Raw genomic sequence first — 14478 nt, 5'->3', positions numbered from 1 at the left:
GATTTATACAGTAATGCTGAAGTCAACGTCTAGTTTTCAGATTTCAAAATGGATACTTGCATGCTGCACTGCCGCTGCATTTAGCTAAAAATGTACATACTTGACCCCGTGGCCCTTTCAGCTCGGACTTATATCTACCAAGTTCTTTCATATTAACTATGCAATTTTTTTATTCCAGGCTTTAGCTGCAGTACTAGGGCTAGGACAACTAGGGCTGGACATTCAATCAAAACTGCAATATGACCTACTGCAATTTTCAAATCAAGCAATATTTGTCAAAGGTAAAATGTGTGTCAAAATACCATTTTAAATTTAATATTGTCATGCTGCAGAGATGTCCTGGCCTGTTATCATATTCTACAGACATAAGAAAACATTTTTATGCCTTACAGATCATTGCAAAAATTCCCACCATAATCATTTAAATGTTTTCCAATGAAAATGATCGTTCCCTCTAATATCGCAAATTGTAATAAAATGGGATTATCAGTCAAAAGAACTGCAATTAGATACTTTTTCAAAGTCGTTCAGCCCTAGACACAAACCTTGGCCAGTTGTGATGCCACTACACTTTTTGCAGTAAAGCCCTTAAGATAGTACATGCCAATATCAATAATAATGATGTAACGTACATATTTCACATACTGGTATGTTTATTATCACCAGAAACAACAAGCTACATCACAACTTCTGTGATAAAAGTTTGATTACCAAATACTAAAACATTTACAGGCTAATGAGGCTATGTAATAAAGGGATTCGTGTACAGTATATCAAAGCTTTTTTTTGTCTTTAACAGTGTTGAGCTACTATAACACACTCTCAGAGTTGCTTTACAAAATAAAAAAACACCATGTGTGGCTGTACAATGTTAAAATAACACCTGGACAGTAAAAAAACCCAACAACAACAAAAGTAAATTACAACTGGCAAATATGTAAAGCTAAAAACTATAATAAAATTTGCTCTGTTTTTAAATGCACCATGTTAGACATTTTTCAGAAAGTCTCATTAAGAAGTTAGCTAAGAAGTTAGCTGTTCTTGTGTTTTTGGCTTAGTGTCTCCAGCCATTATGCGATGAATCCTCCTGCGGTGGTTTTTGAGTGATTTAAGGTTTGGGTATGTGCCTTGACAGACATCACAGCGAAATGATTCAGACTGCTTGTGAGTGAGTAGGTGTTTCTGTAAACCGTCCACCGTGCCAAACCAGCGAAGACAAACAGGGCAACGCACAGGCTTGATGGCAGGCTTGCAAGCTCCACTCCTCTGGTGAAAAAGAAGACTGATGGTGTTGGGGAAGTCGGAGTTACAATGGGAACAGTGATAGGTTTTGGGTGGGTTTGTCGGTGGGTTTGTAGACCGTCCACCTTTGCATCGATTGCAGGATATGTGCCTTCGAAGGGAACAGCGAGTGGCAAAAGTGTTGCCACATCGTGTGCATACAATCCGTTGCTTCTTTTTTGCTGGATTTGGAAATTGCTCTGGGCCTAGCTGCTTCTGCGGAGGCTGATGCACTGGCTGAGATGGCTGCTGCTGAAATCGAAGTAACAGAGGCTGCGATCGTTGCGGTTGTAGTCCCTTCAGCAGCTGGTGATGAGGATGCATATGGATCTGCAGATGAACTTCGTAGTCTGCCCAGGAATTGACGGTCTCTCCACATGTCGGACATGTGTATGATTCCTGTGCATGCTTCTGCAGATGCTCCAGGAGAAGCCTTGGAGATGTGAATCCGACCCCACACTCACATGTCACCCTCCTTGGAAGTACGGAGGGCAGTGACATGATGCCCCAGTTTCCTCCATCCTCCTCCTGGGTTTGACATTCCGCTGCGTTGCCTGACACATTCTGCTGCACAGCCCCCCTATCCACATTCGTCATTGTACGTTGCAACTGACACTTCTGTCTGTGAACCATCATGTTATCTTTGCGGTTAAAGGTCTTCCCGCAGACAAAGCAAGGAAACAGTGGTTTCATATTGTTGGCATTTACGGGTGTGGCACCCTGACCCCCACTCTGTGCTACAGTCAGAGGTCCACGTGGCCTAAACCCACACAGCCGTAAATGGCGCCTCAAAGTTGATGGCCGACTATAGGTTTTCTGACACCTGTTACAAGGGTAACGTTTTACACCATCTCTGACAAAATAGCGCAGGGTATGGGGCGCCGCCTCTGCATGTTCACCTGACACAGATTTCTTCACCTCTCTATCATTACCAGCTTTCTCTGGACAGTTGAGCACCTCCATTTCATCATCCAAGGGCATTGTCCACTGCCCTCCATTACTGTCTTCATTGTCAACTGCTGCTGCATCCCAGCTACTGATGTTTTCTCCTTGCTGGAGCAAAGCCCCACACACAGAGGCGTCCTTGTGCTGCTCTATCATGGAAGATTCGGGGTAGAATGGTGAGAAGCTTTTTGCTGTATTAGTCCACGCCAACTGTGAAATTGCAGACTGCTCTGAATTTGGAGAGGTCACCTCTACCTTGATACGACCAGTAACTTCAGTGCCCACGGCAACATTCTTGGTGATGTGAGATTCAGCTTTAACCTCTGCATCCGTTTTGGCTTTATTGGTTGATCTCGACATTAGCATTTTCTGAATGGATGGATTGGCCTGCCGAAAGAGGGCTGAGCCTGGGCCATGGCACTTGTGCATTTTGAGGTTCCACCTCCGCGCATAGCTGTGCTTGCACAATGGACAAAAGAAAACTTTTCTTGTATTGCTTAGACTATGGAATGGCACTATTTTTTGGGCAAACGGTAACTTGTTTTTTAAAGATCTTGGAAGCTGTACGGCCTTGTTTCCTAACTGAGGGCATACGTGATTGTCAGGTAAAGGCAGCCGCCCAATGATCAGCTGTTTACACCGTCGGCAACATTTAATCCTCTCTTTTTTGTGCAAGAAATGATGCTCCGTCAGTTTGTCCAAGTTTTGAAAGACCCTACGACAGCGGCCACATTGATATCTCCCATACGAGCCATTACTGCCAGGATCCTTGAGCTTTTGACGGGTTTCAAGAACCACAACAGGAGAGAACGTCTTAGTCAGAGAGACAACCCTCTTCTTACTGGACTCAAGAACTCTGCTGATAGATGGAGCTTTCGTCTTTATGCCGGGTGCTGCAAGCAGCCGCCTCAACTGTGCAATAGAGAGATCATTGATCGGTGACGCCTCAGTTTTTGGTCTTGGTGTTATGTCAACGGGCAACACTTCTTGTTTAGGGGTCACTGTGTTATTGTTCTGACTCTGAGACTGAGGAAGTGGAAAGCGCTTCATGTATGCTGAAGCCACCAATTTCATTAGGTTATTTCTGGGCAAAGTCGCACCATTTTCGCTGCTAAGAACCGAATTTGTTTTGGCTTGAAAATGTAAGTCCTCTACAGTCTCTGGTATTTGCTCTGCTGTGGCCGACATGTTTTCAAGTTGTTTCTCACTGTCATCTTGAGGGGGTTTACACTGGCCTTGAGGATTTGTTAATATGGCATCTGCTTTATGGCCTGTTAATGTGGGTAATTCGACAGCCGGGGACCTTGAGGTAGAGGGGCAACTAAGGACCAAACCCGGCTGGGTTACAGTTGGACTGAATGATACATGCTGGGTGGGAAAAGCTTCACTGCACCCTGTTCCAGAAAGAACACTACTGTTTTCCAGAGGTTGCAGTAGCTGTAGTTGAGAGACATGTGAACGCTTATGTTCCAGCATAAGATTGAAGTCCTGAAATTCCTCTCCACAGTCACAAATATAAAAAGAAGGTGAAGGGCTCTCCATCAAGACTGTTGGTGGATTGGGGTGCTCACTGGATGAGTCCATACTTGCAAAGAGTGTTTCATGTGGGCTGATGTTAGGCTGTGGAGGGGCAGAGACCTTGGAGAGTGCACTAGCGTGGGTTGCCTGATGTACTAGTAAGGAGGCCAATCCAGTGAAGGTGGCTGAACAGGCCACACAACGATACACTTTGGAGGACGAAGCACTTCCCTGTAACCCAAGCATCATGGCAGCCAAACGTACAAGGCAATCCAGGTGGTGTGATCATGCAAGGACGTTTCCTGTAAATCATACACAAAATGACACCAAGTGAGAATCACAATGTGCTCAATAGTTAATTAATATTAAATAATAGACTATATAAGGTGGTCCACTACAAATATTTTAAGAACCAAGTACTTTGTGACAAATAAATAACAATACAGTAGTCGACAGTTAAATTGCTTCACCGTGTGTCAAATAAATAACAAAAGAAATACACTGAAAAATAGAAATGAGCCCCTTTTTCCTGAGAGGGTTTTTTTTCTGAACTGCACTGCTTCAATCTCACCTGTTGCTTCTGCCCTAGCTGGCTCTCCCACCGCAGCATGTTGGCTGCTGTCCTCCTCCTCCTCTCCTACATCTCACTCTTCATTAGCTACAGCTATCCCTTCCTGGCCCTCTCTTGCTGCTTCAGCTGCACCAACAGCACTGGTTGAAGCCTGGAAATATTCGAAACAAATTAGTTGGATAGTTAATCACACTGGTCAGACTGTTCCGCTTTCCAGCGTGTGTTTTCATGCTAATACCTCTTGTCCAGACCCTTTTGAGTCTTTGAAAATATTTCAGAAATTATCTGGATTGAGGGAGCAAAAATTCAGAGTTAAAGAATTAACGTAATCCACTTGCACGAGCAGTCGATATTGACCAGCAACTGTGTACAGTGTGCTAACCTCTACAGCCCAGGTCAGAGTGTGCACAGAGAGGAGGGGCTATTCACAGATTGGTCTATCTCAGAGCGGGACAAGGAGGAGCGGAGTGAAATGATGTGCTGCGTGCCTCTTTACAAAGAAATACAATTTTACCCATTTTAAATAGTAAAAAAGATAAATCAATATGTGGCGGCCAATGTTGATATTGTGGTGGGCTGCCACAAATAAATGTATGGGAAACACTGGAGACATTACAATTTGCCATCCATAAAAAACATTGTTAGGTGGGGTTTTAGCCAACATGGTCCAGTTGGAACAATGCTTAATCAAGTCTCTTTCAAAGAGCCCTAAACTTAGACCAGTAAACAATATGAAGAAAATGCCATGCTTAGTCATAGTGCCTTTTCCTGCATTTTCTCCCAGCTCCCAACTCCACAGAGCACCTGAGGGATGTCCTGGATTGCAACATGAAGGCACACAGCCCCGTCTGGCAGTGGTCAGCAAATCCATCAGGTCTTTCTGCAGAAATGGGATCACATCCCACAGCTGCAGCAGATTTACGGCCCATTTCCACTGGCTTTGAATAGCATGCGTTAGCCTCGCCACAATCATGCGCATTGACGCTTTATCCACAAAGCAGGGGGAAAACCTCATGCAGACCTGTGATACAGTGATGTTGCCTCTGAGCAGGGCCAAACCATGACAAACTTAACTGTGTTGGTAAGCAAAACCAACTAGCTGGACATGCATGTGCAGTCATGCAGGAAACAAGCCTTCCTACGTCCATGAAACACATTAGTTTTACTAATAATTGGGATGGCGGTATACTTGATTTGCATTTTATTTTACTTACTGTATATGCTTTTTGTGAAATTAATTTGTATAACTTTGATGGTTATGTATTTTTTTATTTGATGGTCATTTCATTGTGTGTCATATTCTCTGCCAGTGTATTGTCCAAATACAGTACCAGGTGTAATCAAGGTGCGAGATCATACCAGGCTGGTATTTTAAACCATTATGACTTTTCCGGTCTTTAATATAACTTATCCTTACTCTGCTTAAAGGGCAATTTGACAAAGGTAACACATACGCTTTCATCTGATCAAATGTATCAATCCATTTGCGTCGCACACAACACCACCACTTTCAACATCGTTTTCTGCAGATTTATATTCGTGGATCAGTTTCTAGTTAAAGGGAGGAATAAAAGGAAGGACAGTTACAGTGAACTGGACAGACGGAGAGCAAAGGCAACAAATGCTGTTTGCAATCTAGGGAAACTTCAATCCTTTAACATATTGTGAAGGTTGGAACAAAAATATTGACTGCATAAAAAAATTTAAGTAACAAGTAATATCAATAAATATTGGATTAATTATTTTATAAGAACATCGTAAGTATGTCCTGTCAAACAGGAAGATCGTATAAATAATGATTCAATTTGCTTTGGGTGTTAAGCTCACTCCTTCTGTGTCCAATGTTTGTAAGTTAACACTTAAGAACTATTAATTATGGCGACTTTAGGTATAGTAGTTTTCATACTGATATTTGGTTACCATTTATTGTTCCATAAACCGCTTGTTCTTTGACGTCCCCACATGTACCACATTTAAATAAAAAATTTAATTTCTAATAATTTCTTTTGACAGTCTGATATACATTTAGTCCTTCTTGGAGATGAAAATTATTTTGGAACCCTCTCTTGACTATTCAGGACACATATTAAAAAAGTATATAGTTGTTTAATTAGTTTAAAACAAAACCACATCATAAACCTAAACCCGTCAGTTTGAACATGTTTTAGTTCACATGAACGGAGGAGGAGAGAGCTTTATTTGTGGCTTGCAATATCTGACCAAGCAAATGACGTCGAGCTAAACATCAAGCCAATAAGCCATCAAACACACTGTAAGGTGGACATAAACACAACAATGGACACAAACGGAACCTTTTTTTTTTTTTAAGAAAATAAATAACAGAATACTGGAAGGCTACGTTTGCTTGCTAATGCTGGCCATATTGCTAACACAGATGATGTAGTTTTACTAATATTACACGCACATAGTAAGTTACCATGTTTACAAGCTCCAATCTTAGGCTAACGAGATTTTCACATTCATCTGCTATGTTTGCTAGCTTGGCATCAGACCCTGCCATACATAACAACTAGGTCTTAATCAACTATATCGAAGGGTTGCTAGTGAAAGCTAACCTGGGGGAGGTGGCCGGACACGTTCCAGAAATAGGCCGGAGAAAGGAAAAACTAACGCTAGCAAGCTAGCTACCATGACCTATGGAGCAGCTTCTTCACAATAACCAACCTTTTTTTCTCCGCGTTAGGTTACCCACCAGCCAAAGGAGCGTTAGCGTTATCCCTCAGAGTGGAGCCACAATGGCTGTGCAGAAGAGAAGAAATGGCTCCGCAGACATCTGTCCGTGCAGAGGCCATATACTCTCAAGGGAAACGCGGGTCTGCTCAGCTCTATGGTGAACAAACGTGATGCTGTGCCAGGAAGAAGAGCACCCAACTGAGAGCTGCAGCTGCAGCAGGCGCGGAACGGATCACTCTCTCTCCCGCACGCACACACACGCGCATACACACAGTTGGTTCACATTGCGCATGCGCATCTGCTGAAGCGCTGAACTGTGCGCCATGGCTGCGCCGAGATTTGGCGCTGCGGCCACAGTCGAAATTGCAGGTTATGCGAGGCGCTCTGTCACTTCTCCAGACCTCACCGGTCTAAGATCATTGTTTTCACCCCCTCATGATAATTGGTGTGTCATTATTTTTGAATACACATTCAGGTACACATGATGATAATACGAATTGAACACTAATGGCCCTGGACTAATATTAATTTACATAAGCTTGCTAGGATAAGAGGACCTGATTTGCGTTGCCTATAGGGCAAAAAGCGGCAGGTTCCTATTTCTGCCTGGGTTTTCCCTGTGCATTGGATGTGTATTCATTAAAAAAATAATATTTACACTTATTAGGCTTGACTAGATTGTAATTCAGATAAAAGAAGGAAACCCTGAAGCAAAATCAGCACACAATGCAAGGATGACACTGATCTTGAGAAAAGCCTGGGAAGTTACTAAAAGGTCACAATTCTGTTTTCTTGGATAAGCCATTGTATATTTGAAACAAGTGCATTAATAATAGGGTAAAGTAATGGTGTATTTTTCAAACATTACTTGTTAGATTTTCATCCATATCTTCTCTTTGTCAGCTTGGCTTTGTTCGCTTCATTTGTCTGACTATCTTCTCTTTCAGACATTTCCCTCTCGCAATCACAAGGCAATAATGGTAATACCAGTCTTAATAAATAGCCAAAATGTGATTTAAGTTCTCTAATTCCCTTGTTGACCAGTTGCTTAATCTCTTTAAATGAGACATAACATTTATAATGCAATGACCTAATGCCAGCTTTTGACACACAGACTGATAAATAGATAGTTCCTTGATATTGAAAGAATGAAGCAAATAACAATTTAACAAAAATTAATAGAGATTGTACATCTCCCTTCTCCAGGCCTGGAAAGGAATGACTTACTTACACCCACAACTAAAAGCCCTATTCTAGCTGATTGGAGTGAATGGGGTGGTTGGGATATGCTGTGAAGTTCATGATTGCTAATAGCCTGTAGCATGACCTTCAAATAGCAGCTTAAACACCTGTGCAGGCAAATACAGACAGGCAGAACATATTCAGAAAGGTTCTGCAATGACTTGAGTGCAGCTTCACATCCATGGATCTGTCTCCTAAGCTCAGCTGGTGTGCAGGCTCCAACAGCAGGGTGAAGAAAAATTTATGAAATTAATAGAGGAAAGACTTAATAACATCCACTGCAAGGCAGATCAAGAGAAAATTAACTACTGCAGTAGCAGTCTCAAGGCTTGCATTTGACAGAAATGTTTAGTACTGCAAAAATTATCTTAAAAATCAGCTTTTTTGCCAAGTAGGTTTAGAGATACAATGAATTTGCTTTTGTGACTTGGTGCGTAATAATAAACATAAACCTATATAAATATAAAAATATGAAGTTGACAAAGTACATAAAATATAAAAGTATAATAAAGACTATGTGCAATATAGCAGTTAGGGAGAATGGAATCAATGATGGTGGTGTAGAGGTGCACCATCATTGTCTTTGGCAGGTTGAACTTCTTCAGCTGCAGGAGGTTGTACATCCTCTGCTGGGCTTTCTAGGTGAGGGAACTGATGTCCGCTCCCACTTGAGGCCCTGGCTGATGATGGTCCCCAGGAAGCGAGAGGAGTCCACAGTTTCAACTAGCGGTGGGTGGGGCTGGGCTCTTCCTAAAATCCACTATTATCTCCACTGCCTGGCTACACCAGTTCACCCAGATGGTCAATCTCTCACCTGTAGGCCCATTGAGGACGGTGTCATCCATAAACATCAGGAGCTTGACAGACTGGTGACTCGAGGTCCAGCTGCTGGTGTACAGGGAGAAGAGCATTGGGGAAAGAACAGCCTTGAGGGAACCAGTTCCGATGGTCTGAGAGAGTCATAGACAGGTTTTACCGGCTTCACGTGGGGCCTCCTGTCAGACAAGTAGTTTGTGATCCACCTGCAGGTGGCACACTCAGCTGGGAGAGCTTGTCGTGCAGTAGAGCTGGGATGATGGTGTTGAAAGCAAAGCAGAAATCCACAAACAGGATCCCAACATAGGTTTCTGAGGAGTCCAAGTGCTGGAGGATGAAGTGAAGTGAAGCACCACCTACTTGCACCAGGAAGTAAGCCTTTTGTGACAAAAAATGATTTGATTTACATGACATTTTCACAGTGTGGTCCACACTTCATGTGCTGGTACACAACATATAATTAGTGGTGTTCCCTAGCGCCACCTATGGGACACAGGAAGTGACTGGTCCAAAACACGCTGAAGACGGTGTCATCCACAAACATCAGGAGCTTGACGGACTGGTGGTTGCAGCTGTTGGTGTACAGGGAGAAGAGCATAGGGGAAAGAACAGCCTTGAGGGGAACCAGTGCTGATGGTCTGAGAGAGTCATAGACAGGTCTTACCAGCTTCACATGCTGCCTCCTGTCAGACAAGTAGATTGTGATCCACCTACAGGTGGAGTCAGGCATGCCCAAACAATCAGTATCAGAATCAGAATTAGTTTTAGTCACCAGTTATGTGTACACATACGAGGAATTTAACTTTGGATTGTACAATGCTCACGATGTGCTTACTCATACAATAATACAACAACATAATAAAATCAGACATAGGCTACAGTATAGAAAGCACAAATATACACACTATAAACAGAAACAAAAACAATATAAACATATTGACAAATAGTGCATTGAGCAGAGTGCAGAGGATGCCGGAGTAAAGTTATTATTATCATTAATTATGTACATATCGGAGGTGGGTGTGATATGCAGGAACACATACACATACATAGATACATGTACACATGTACACGGTGCGTTGGAGCATAGTGCAAGGATGCTGGAATAAATTAGTAATAAAGTAAGTATTTTGTGCAAGTGTTATGAACTTGAGGTAGGTGGATGCACAGGATATGTTCCTGACACTGTGAGTCAAATCAGCTGTTCAACAGAGTGATGGCTTATGGGAATAAACTATTCCTGACTCGGTTTGTTGTGGTGTACAGTGCTCTGTAGCGCCTATCAGAGGTGCGAATATAAGGTCTTGATGGGTGGGTTCAGGTTTCTTAGTTTCCACGGTCCTTAAGAACTTCCTTTTGGAGTAGTTTGCCCCTTGGGGCCATAATTGCCTCTGTACCTACCACTGGTGACAGCTTCGGGTGGCTAACAGATAAGCAATAACATACATTCGCTATCTAGAGATGTGGAATTTTGTGGGAAGGTGCTCCCCAGGTGCGTTATCCTGGTAGTGAAAGACCCCGCGGTGCTGGAATCTTGGGGATAAAAGTTATTCACTGGTGTTATCGAGAGATCTTCTGGGCCCATGGCCTTTCTTTGGCACAGGCCTGTGGTTCTGTTGTTGAGGCTCTGCAGCAGTGCCAAAGGTCCACTCCCCAGTGTCCAACAAAACCCATTGGGACTGTCTGGCTTCGAGTTACACGAGTAGTGAACATACCCGGTGGCTGGGCTGCTAGCTTCCTCATGTCTTGTTCAAGTTGCCCGCAGTACAGACTACTCGGTGGTCAATGTAAAATCAACTGTACATCTCCTCTACCAACGCATTATCCTTGGTACCTCAAGTAGTGTCCAGGTGATCAGTGTACCCATGAGAGTCACTGTGGAAAGCCCTGTTACAGCTACTGTGACCGCTCCTGTGGCTGCCATTTCTTTGCCAGGTGGAGTGGAGGTGAGGGATATGTCCGCAGATATCAGTGGAACAAGAGCAGATGGGGGTTCAGCCCCTCTTGTAGAAATACAGCTGTCTTTTCTGCCCATAACGGTGACTTGGGTTGCACCAATCTCACACGACATTCCCCTGCTTGATGATGTTCCAGTGTGGAAGCGGTACAGGCATATTCCCCCATCTAAGTGAGTATAGAGCAGCGAAGGCTCACGTCAACCAGCTTCTTGTGTGTGTGTGTGTGTGTGTGTGTGTGTGTGTGTGTGTGTGTGTGTACTACCATTTTCTTAATAGCAAGATTAGGAAGGAGGCATTACCCTTACCTCGTATTGAGGAGAACAGTGGGTATAACCAGGTCCTAGTTTCTGAACAAGATAATCCCAAAACAGCGTTTGTATGCCTTTTGGTCTTATTCAAGGTGAACCAGATGCCATTTGGGTTGTGTATTGCCAGAGGCACCTTTCAGCGGTTGATGCAGAGGATGTTTGTGGACAAGCAGTAGTCATTGCGCCTTAGTCTTGACGACGTAATTGTGTTCTCTTCTTCTGTCTCCCAGCACATGCAGCGGCTAGAAGTGGTTCTTGACCAGCTACAAAAGGTGAAATTAGAAAAGTGTGCTTTCTAAGTTATTTGGTGTCTACCTATCCCAAAGGTAAGGTAAGACAGAGGGCGCTGTTAGGCATGTAGCATATGCCAGGTCTCAGGCCCACTGTGTGCAATATGACCAATTATAGTTCCATGAAGTTGTAATGACAGTATTTCTTGGGGCATAAGTGTGTGGTCTATACGGGTAATAACCAGCTAAGCCCTCTCCAATCTGCCAAACTGGGGGCCACTGAACACAGATGGGATGCCCAACCTGCTGATTTTAAATTTGATATCATGTATCAGACCCAATAAAAGCCTGTGACCCAGTTGACGGTGTCTGTATTTCTATATAACTCTCTCTCAAAATTCACTCCTTGTAGGCTGGTCCTCTCCTGAAGGATGTTTTGCTGTTTGGCATTTAAAATGAGATTGTGGACATACACTCACCGGCCACTTTATTAGGTACACCTGTTCAATTGCTTGTTAACACAAATACACACAGTGTACCCATCTTCTGATGGCTACTTCCAGCAAGATAATGCACCATGTCACAAAGCTCCAATTATCTCAAACTGGTTTCTTGAACATGACATTGAGTTCAATGTACTCCAATGGCCTCCACAGTCACTAGAAGTGGTGGAAGGGGAGATTAGCATCATGGACGTGCAGCTGACAAATCTGCAGCAACTGCGTGATGCTACTACATCATCTTGTTGAAAGCATGCCACAAAAAATTTAGGCAGTTCTGAAGGCAAAATGGGGTCCAACCTGGTACTAGCAAGGTGTACCTAATAAAGTGGCCAGTGAGTATAGAATTCATGGTGCTGGAGCCCTGTGGCAGTGGATTAGAGAATGTTCTTGTGATGACGGACGTGTTTAGCAAAAACATTGTGGCGGTCCTGATTCGGGATCAGCAGGTTTTTGCTGTTGCTCTGGTCTTGCTGACAGAAGGGTTTTTGAGGTTCCATTTCGCATTCTTAGCTGCCTGTATGAGGTCACAAAGTCATTTTGCAAAGAAGTCAATCTTCAACTGGTAACGTTTCACTAATTGAACTGACAGTTTCTCTGTTTCCTTAGAACAGAGGGGTTTCTTTTTCCTGCTTTCTGGGAAGATCACAGGGCTGCTCTCAGGTCCATGTTTCCTGATCTAATCCAGTGCATCAGGATTGTGCACTTCTGTCACTTGCAGGCACTAATGGATTGGTTGAGAGGATCACTGGCACTGAAGGCAACTCTTCAGCCAGATTTACTTGCCCATAAACAGGGCTCATAGAAATGCCCCCTTTACAGAAACCAGGATCACTGTATCGGTTACTATGACAACTAATGGCCTGAAACCAATCTGCTATGGTATGCTCTGTGGGGCTGAGTCAGTGCTTCAGGCAGGATCATCTGTCCAGACTGAAACAGTGTTTTATTCCCCTGCAGTCTTTCATCTTATTATAATATGGCCATAAGTAAGAATATATGAATAATATTTTATTTTTATTAATTGTTTTTATAATAAAATTGGTTCAGATGACATATTTCTTTTCTGGAAAGCAACTATTTATTAGTTCATCCTTACCTCCGCCATCACCATCTGGTACGCTGCTACCACTGCCAAAGACAAGGGCAGACTGTAGCATATCATTCTCTCTGCTGAGAAGGTGATTGGCTGCAATCTGCCATCCCGCCAGGACCTCTACTCCTTCAGGACCGTGGGGCGTGCAGGAAAGATTGTGGCCGACCCCTCCCTCCTCGGGCACGAACTGCTGAGACACTCCACTCCCCCGTTTCTTCCTATCTGCAGCTGGCGTCATCAACAAGGCCTCCGGATCCCCCCCTCCCTCCAAGTATTTTGTGATTTATTTGTTGAAATTTTCTTTATATCGTGGCAGCAATAAACTAAATAGTCTGATACAAAAATGAAATACAACTAGTATATGTGGCTGTTGCATCACTGTAATAACCATGGCCAATCATTTCAGACGGTCTGAATGGATGAAATGATTGGCTGGCTTACAAGCCTGCCTATCTCACTACGTATGCACACTCTGCCCCTACTCTCACTGTGCATGAAAATGTGTTTTAGGGGGAGTGGCTTTGGAGGGAGGTCAGTGGTAGGATCTTTCTAGATGGTTACTTTCTTTCTGTTTCTTGCTAGTTTCCCCAACGGTGTACCATAGCTTTAGTCTACCCACCTTATTCAATGTGTTACATTAACACACATCTTTTGGATTCCATTTTGCTCATTGCAAATATTGTTTACACTTAATACTGTGAACTTCTGTGCATTCCATGTTTAATATTCATTCTTACACAAAGCTGTACAGCTCTTTTCTTAAAATAACAGTAATATTGTACACAATGGTTTTAGATTCTGTCATATTTTGTGAATTTGTTTGCTTCTTGACGTGCATTATTTGCTTTCATCTTATATGTTGTGCTTACTATGTTTATTGTTAATGCAGCTATATACCAGGGCAAAATCTGTGAAAACATACAAAGACGGCAGTAAACTTGATTCTGATATATAAAGCTAAGGTTTATATCAGTGTGCAATGCTTTGGAAAGATTTTTTTTAAAAGTACTTGAAAAATACATTTAATTCTTTTTGCAATGAAAACCCCAAATGAAGATAATCTTAGATCATGACTGTGGGCATTACATTTAAATTGTTCAAACAGCATATAGTCAAAATAAAAGAAGGGCATAAAAGGGCATTGACATCTAGTTCAGTATTTTGGGGAGAATGAAGGCAGAAAACCAATCTATTTTCTGTACCTGCTTATCCCATTTAGGGTCACAGGGACTGAAGCCTATACCAGCATACATTGGGTTAAAGCAGGATGCACCCTGGACATGCTGGCAACGTATGACAACGCTAATACAGCTAGACAA

At 42.9% G+C, this 14478-nt stretch overlaps 1 protein-coding gene across 3 annotated transcripts; it reads right to left on the bottom strand.

The window, feature by feature from the left end:
• Window positions 1–635: 635 nt before the first annotated feature.
• Window positions 636–7257, bottom strand: im:7147486 (zinc finger protein Xfin). 3 transcript variants are annotated; one of them, XM_046044175.1, is made up of 3 exons: window positions 7001–7257; window positions 4316–4466; window positions 636–4046 (listed from the first exon to the last, which is right to left on the bottom strand). In XM_046044175.1, exon 3 carries the CDS (start codon window positions 3991–3993, stop codon window positions 1024–1026), a length of 2970 nt encoding a protein of 989 aa, XP_045900131.1. In that variant the 5' UTR covers window positions 3994–4046; window positions 4316–4466; window positions 7001–7257; the 3' UTR covers window positions 636–1023. The 3 variants fall into 3 exon arrangements, with proteins under 3 accessions (XP_045900131.1, XP_045900132.1, XP_045900133.1); XM_046044176.1 differs by having other exon boundaries at window positions 7029–7257; XM_046044177.1 differs by lacking the exon at window positions 4316–4466.
• Window positions 7258–14478: the final 7221 nt, after the last annotated feature.

The sequence above is a fragment of the Micropterus dolomieu genome, linkage group LG03 (assembly GCF_021292245.1).
Source record: "Micropterus dolomieu isolate WLL.071019.BEF.003 ecotype Adirondacks linkage group LG03, ASM2129224v1, whole genome shotgun sequence".
Classification (NCBI taxonomy): Eukaryota; Metazoa; Chordata; class Actinopteri; order Centrarchiformes; family Centrarchidae; genus Micropterus; species Micropterus dolomieu.
Note: the sequence above shows the minus strand (reverse complement) of the source record. Positions and strands in the feature narration are given on the sequence as shown.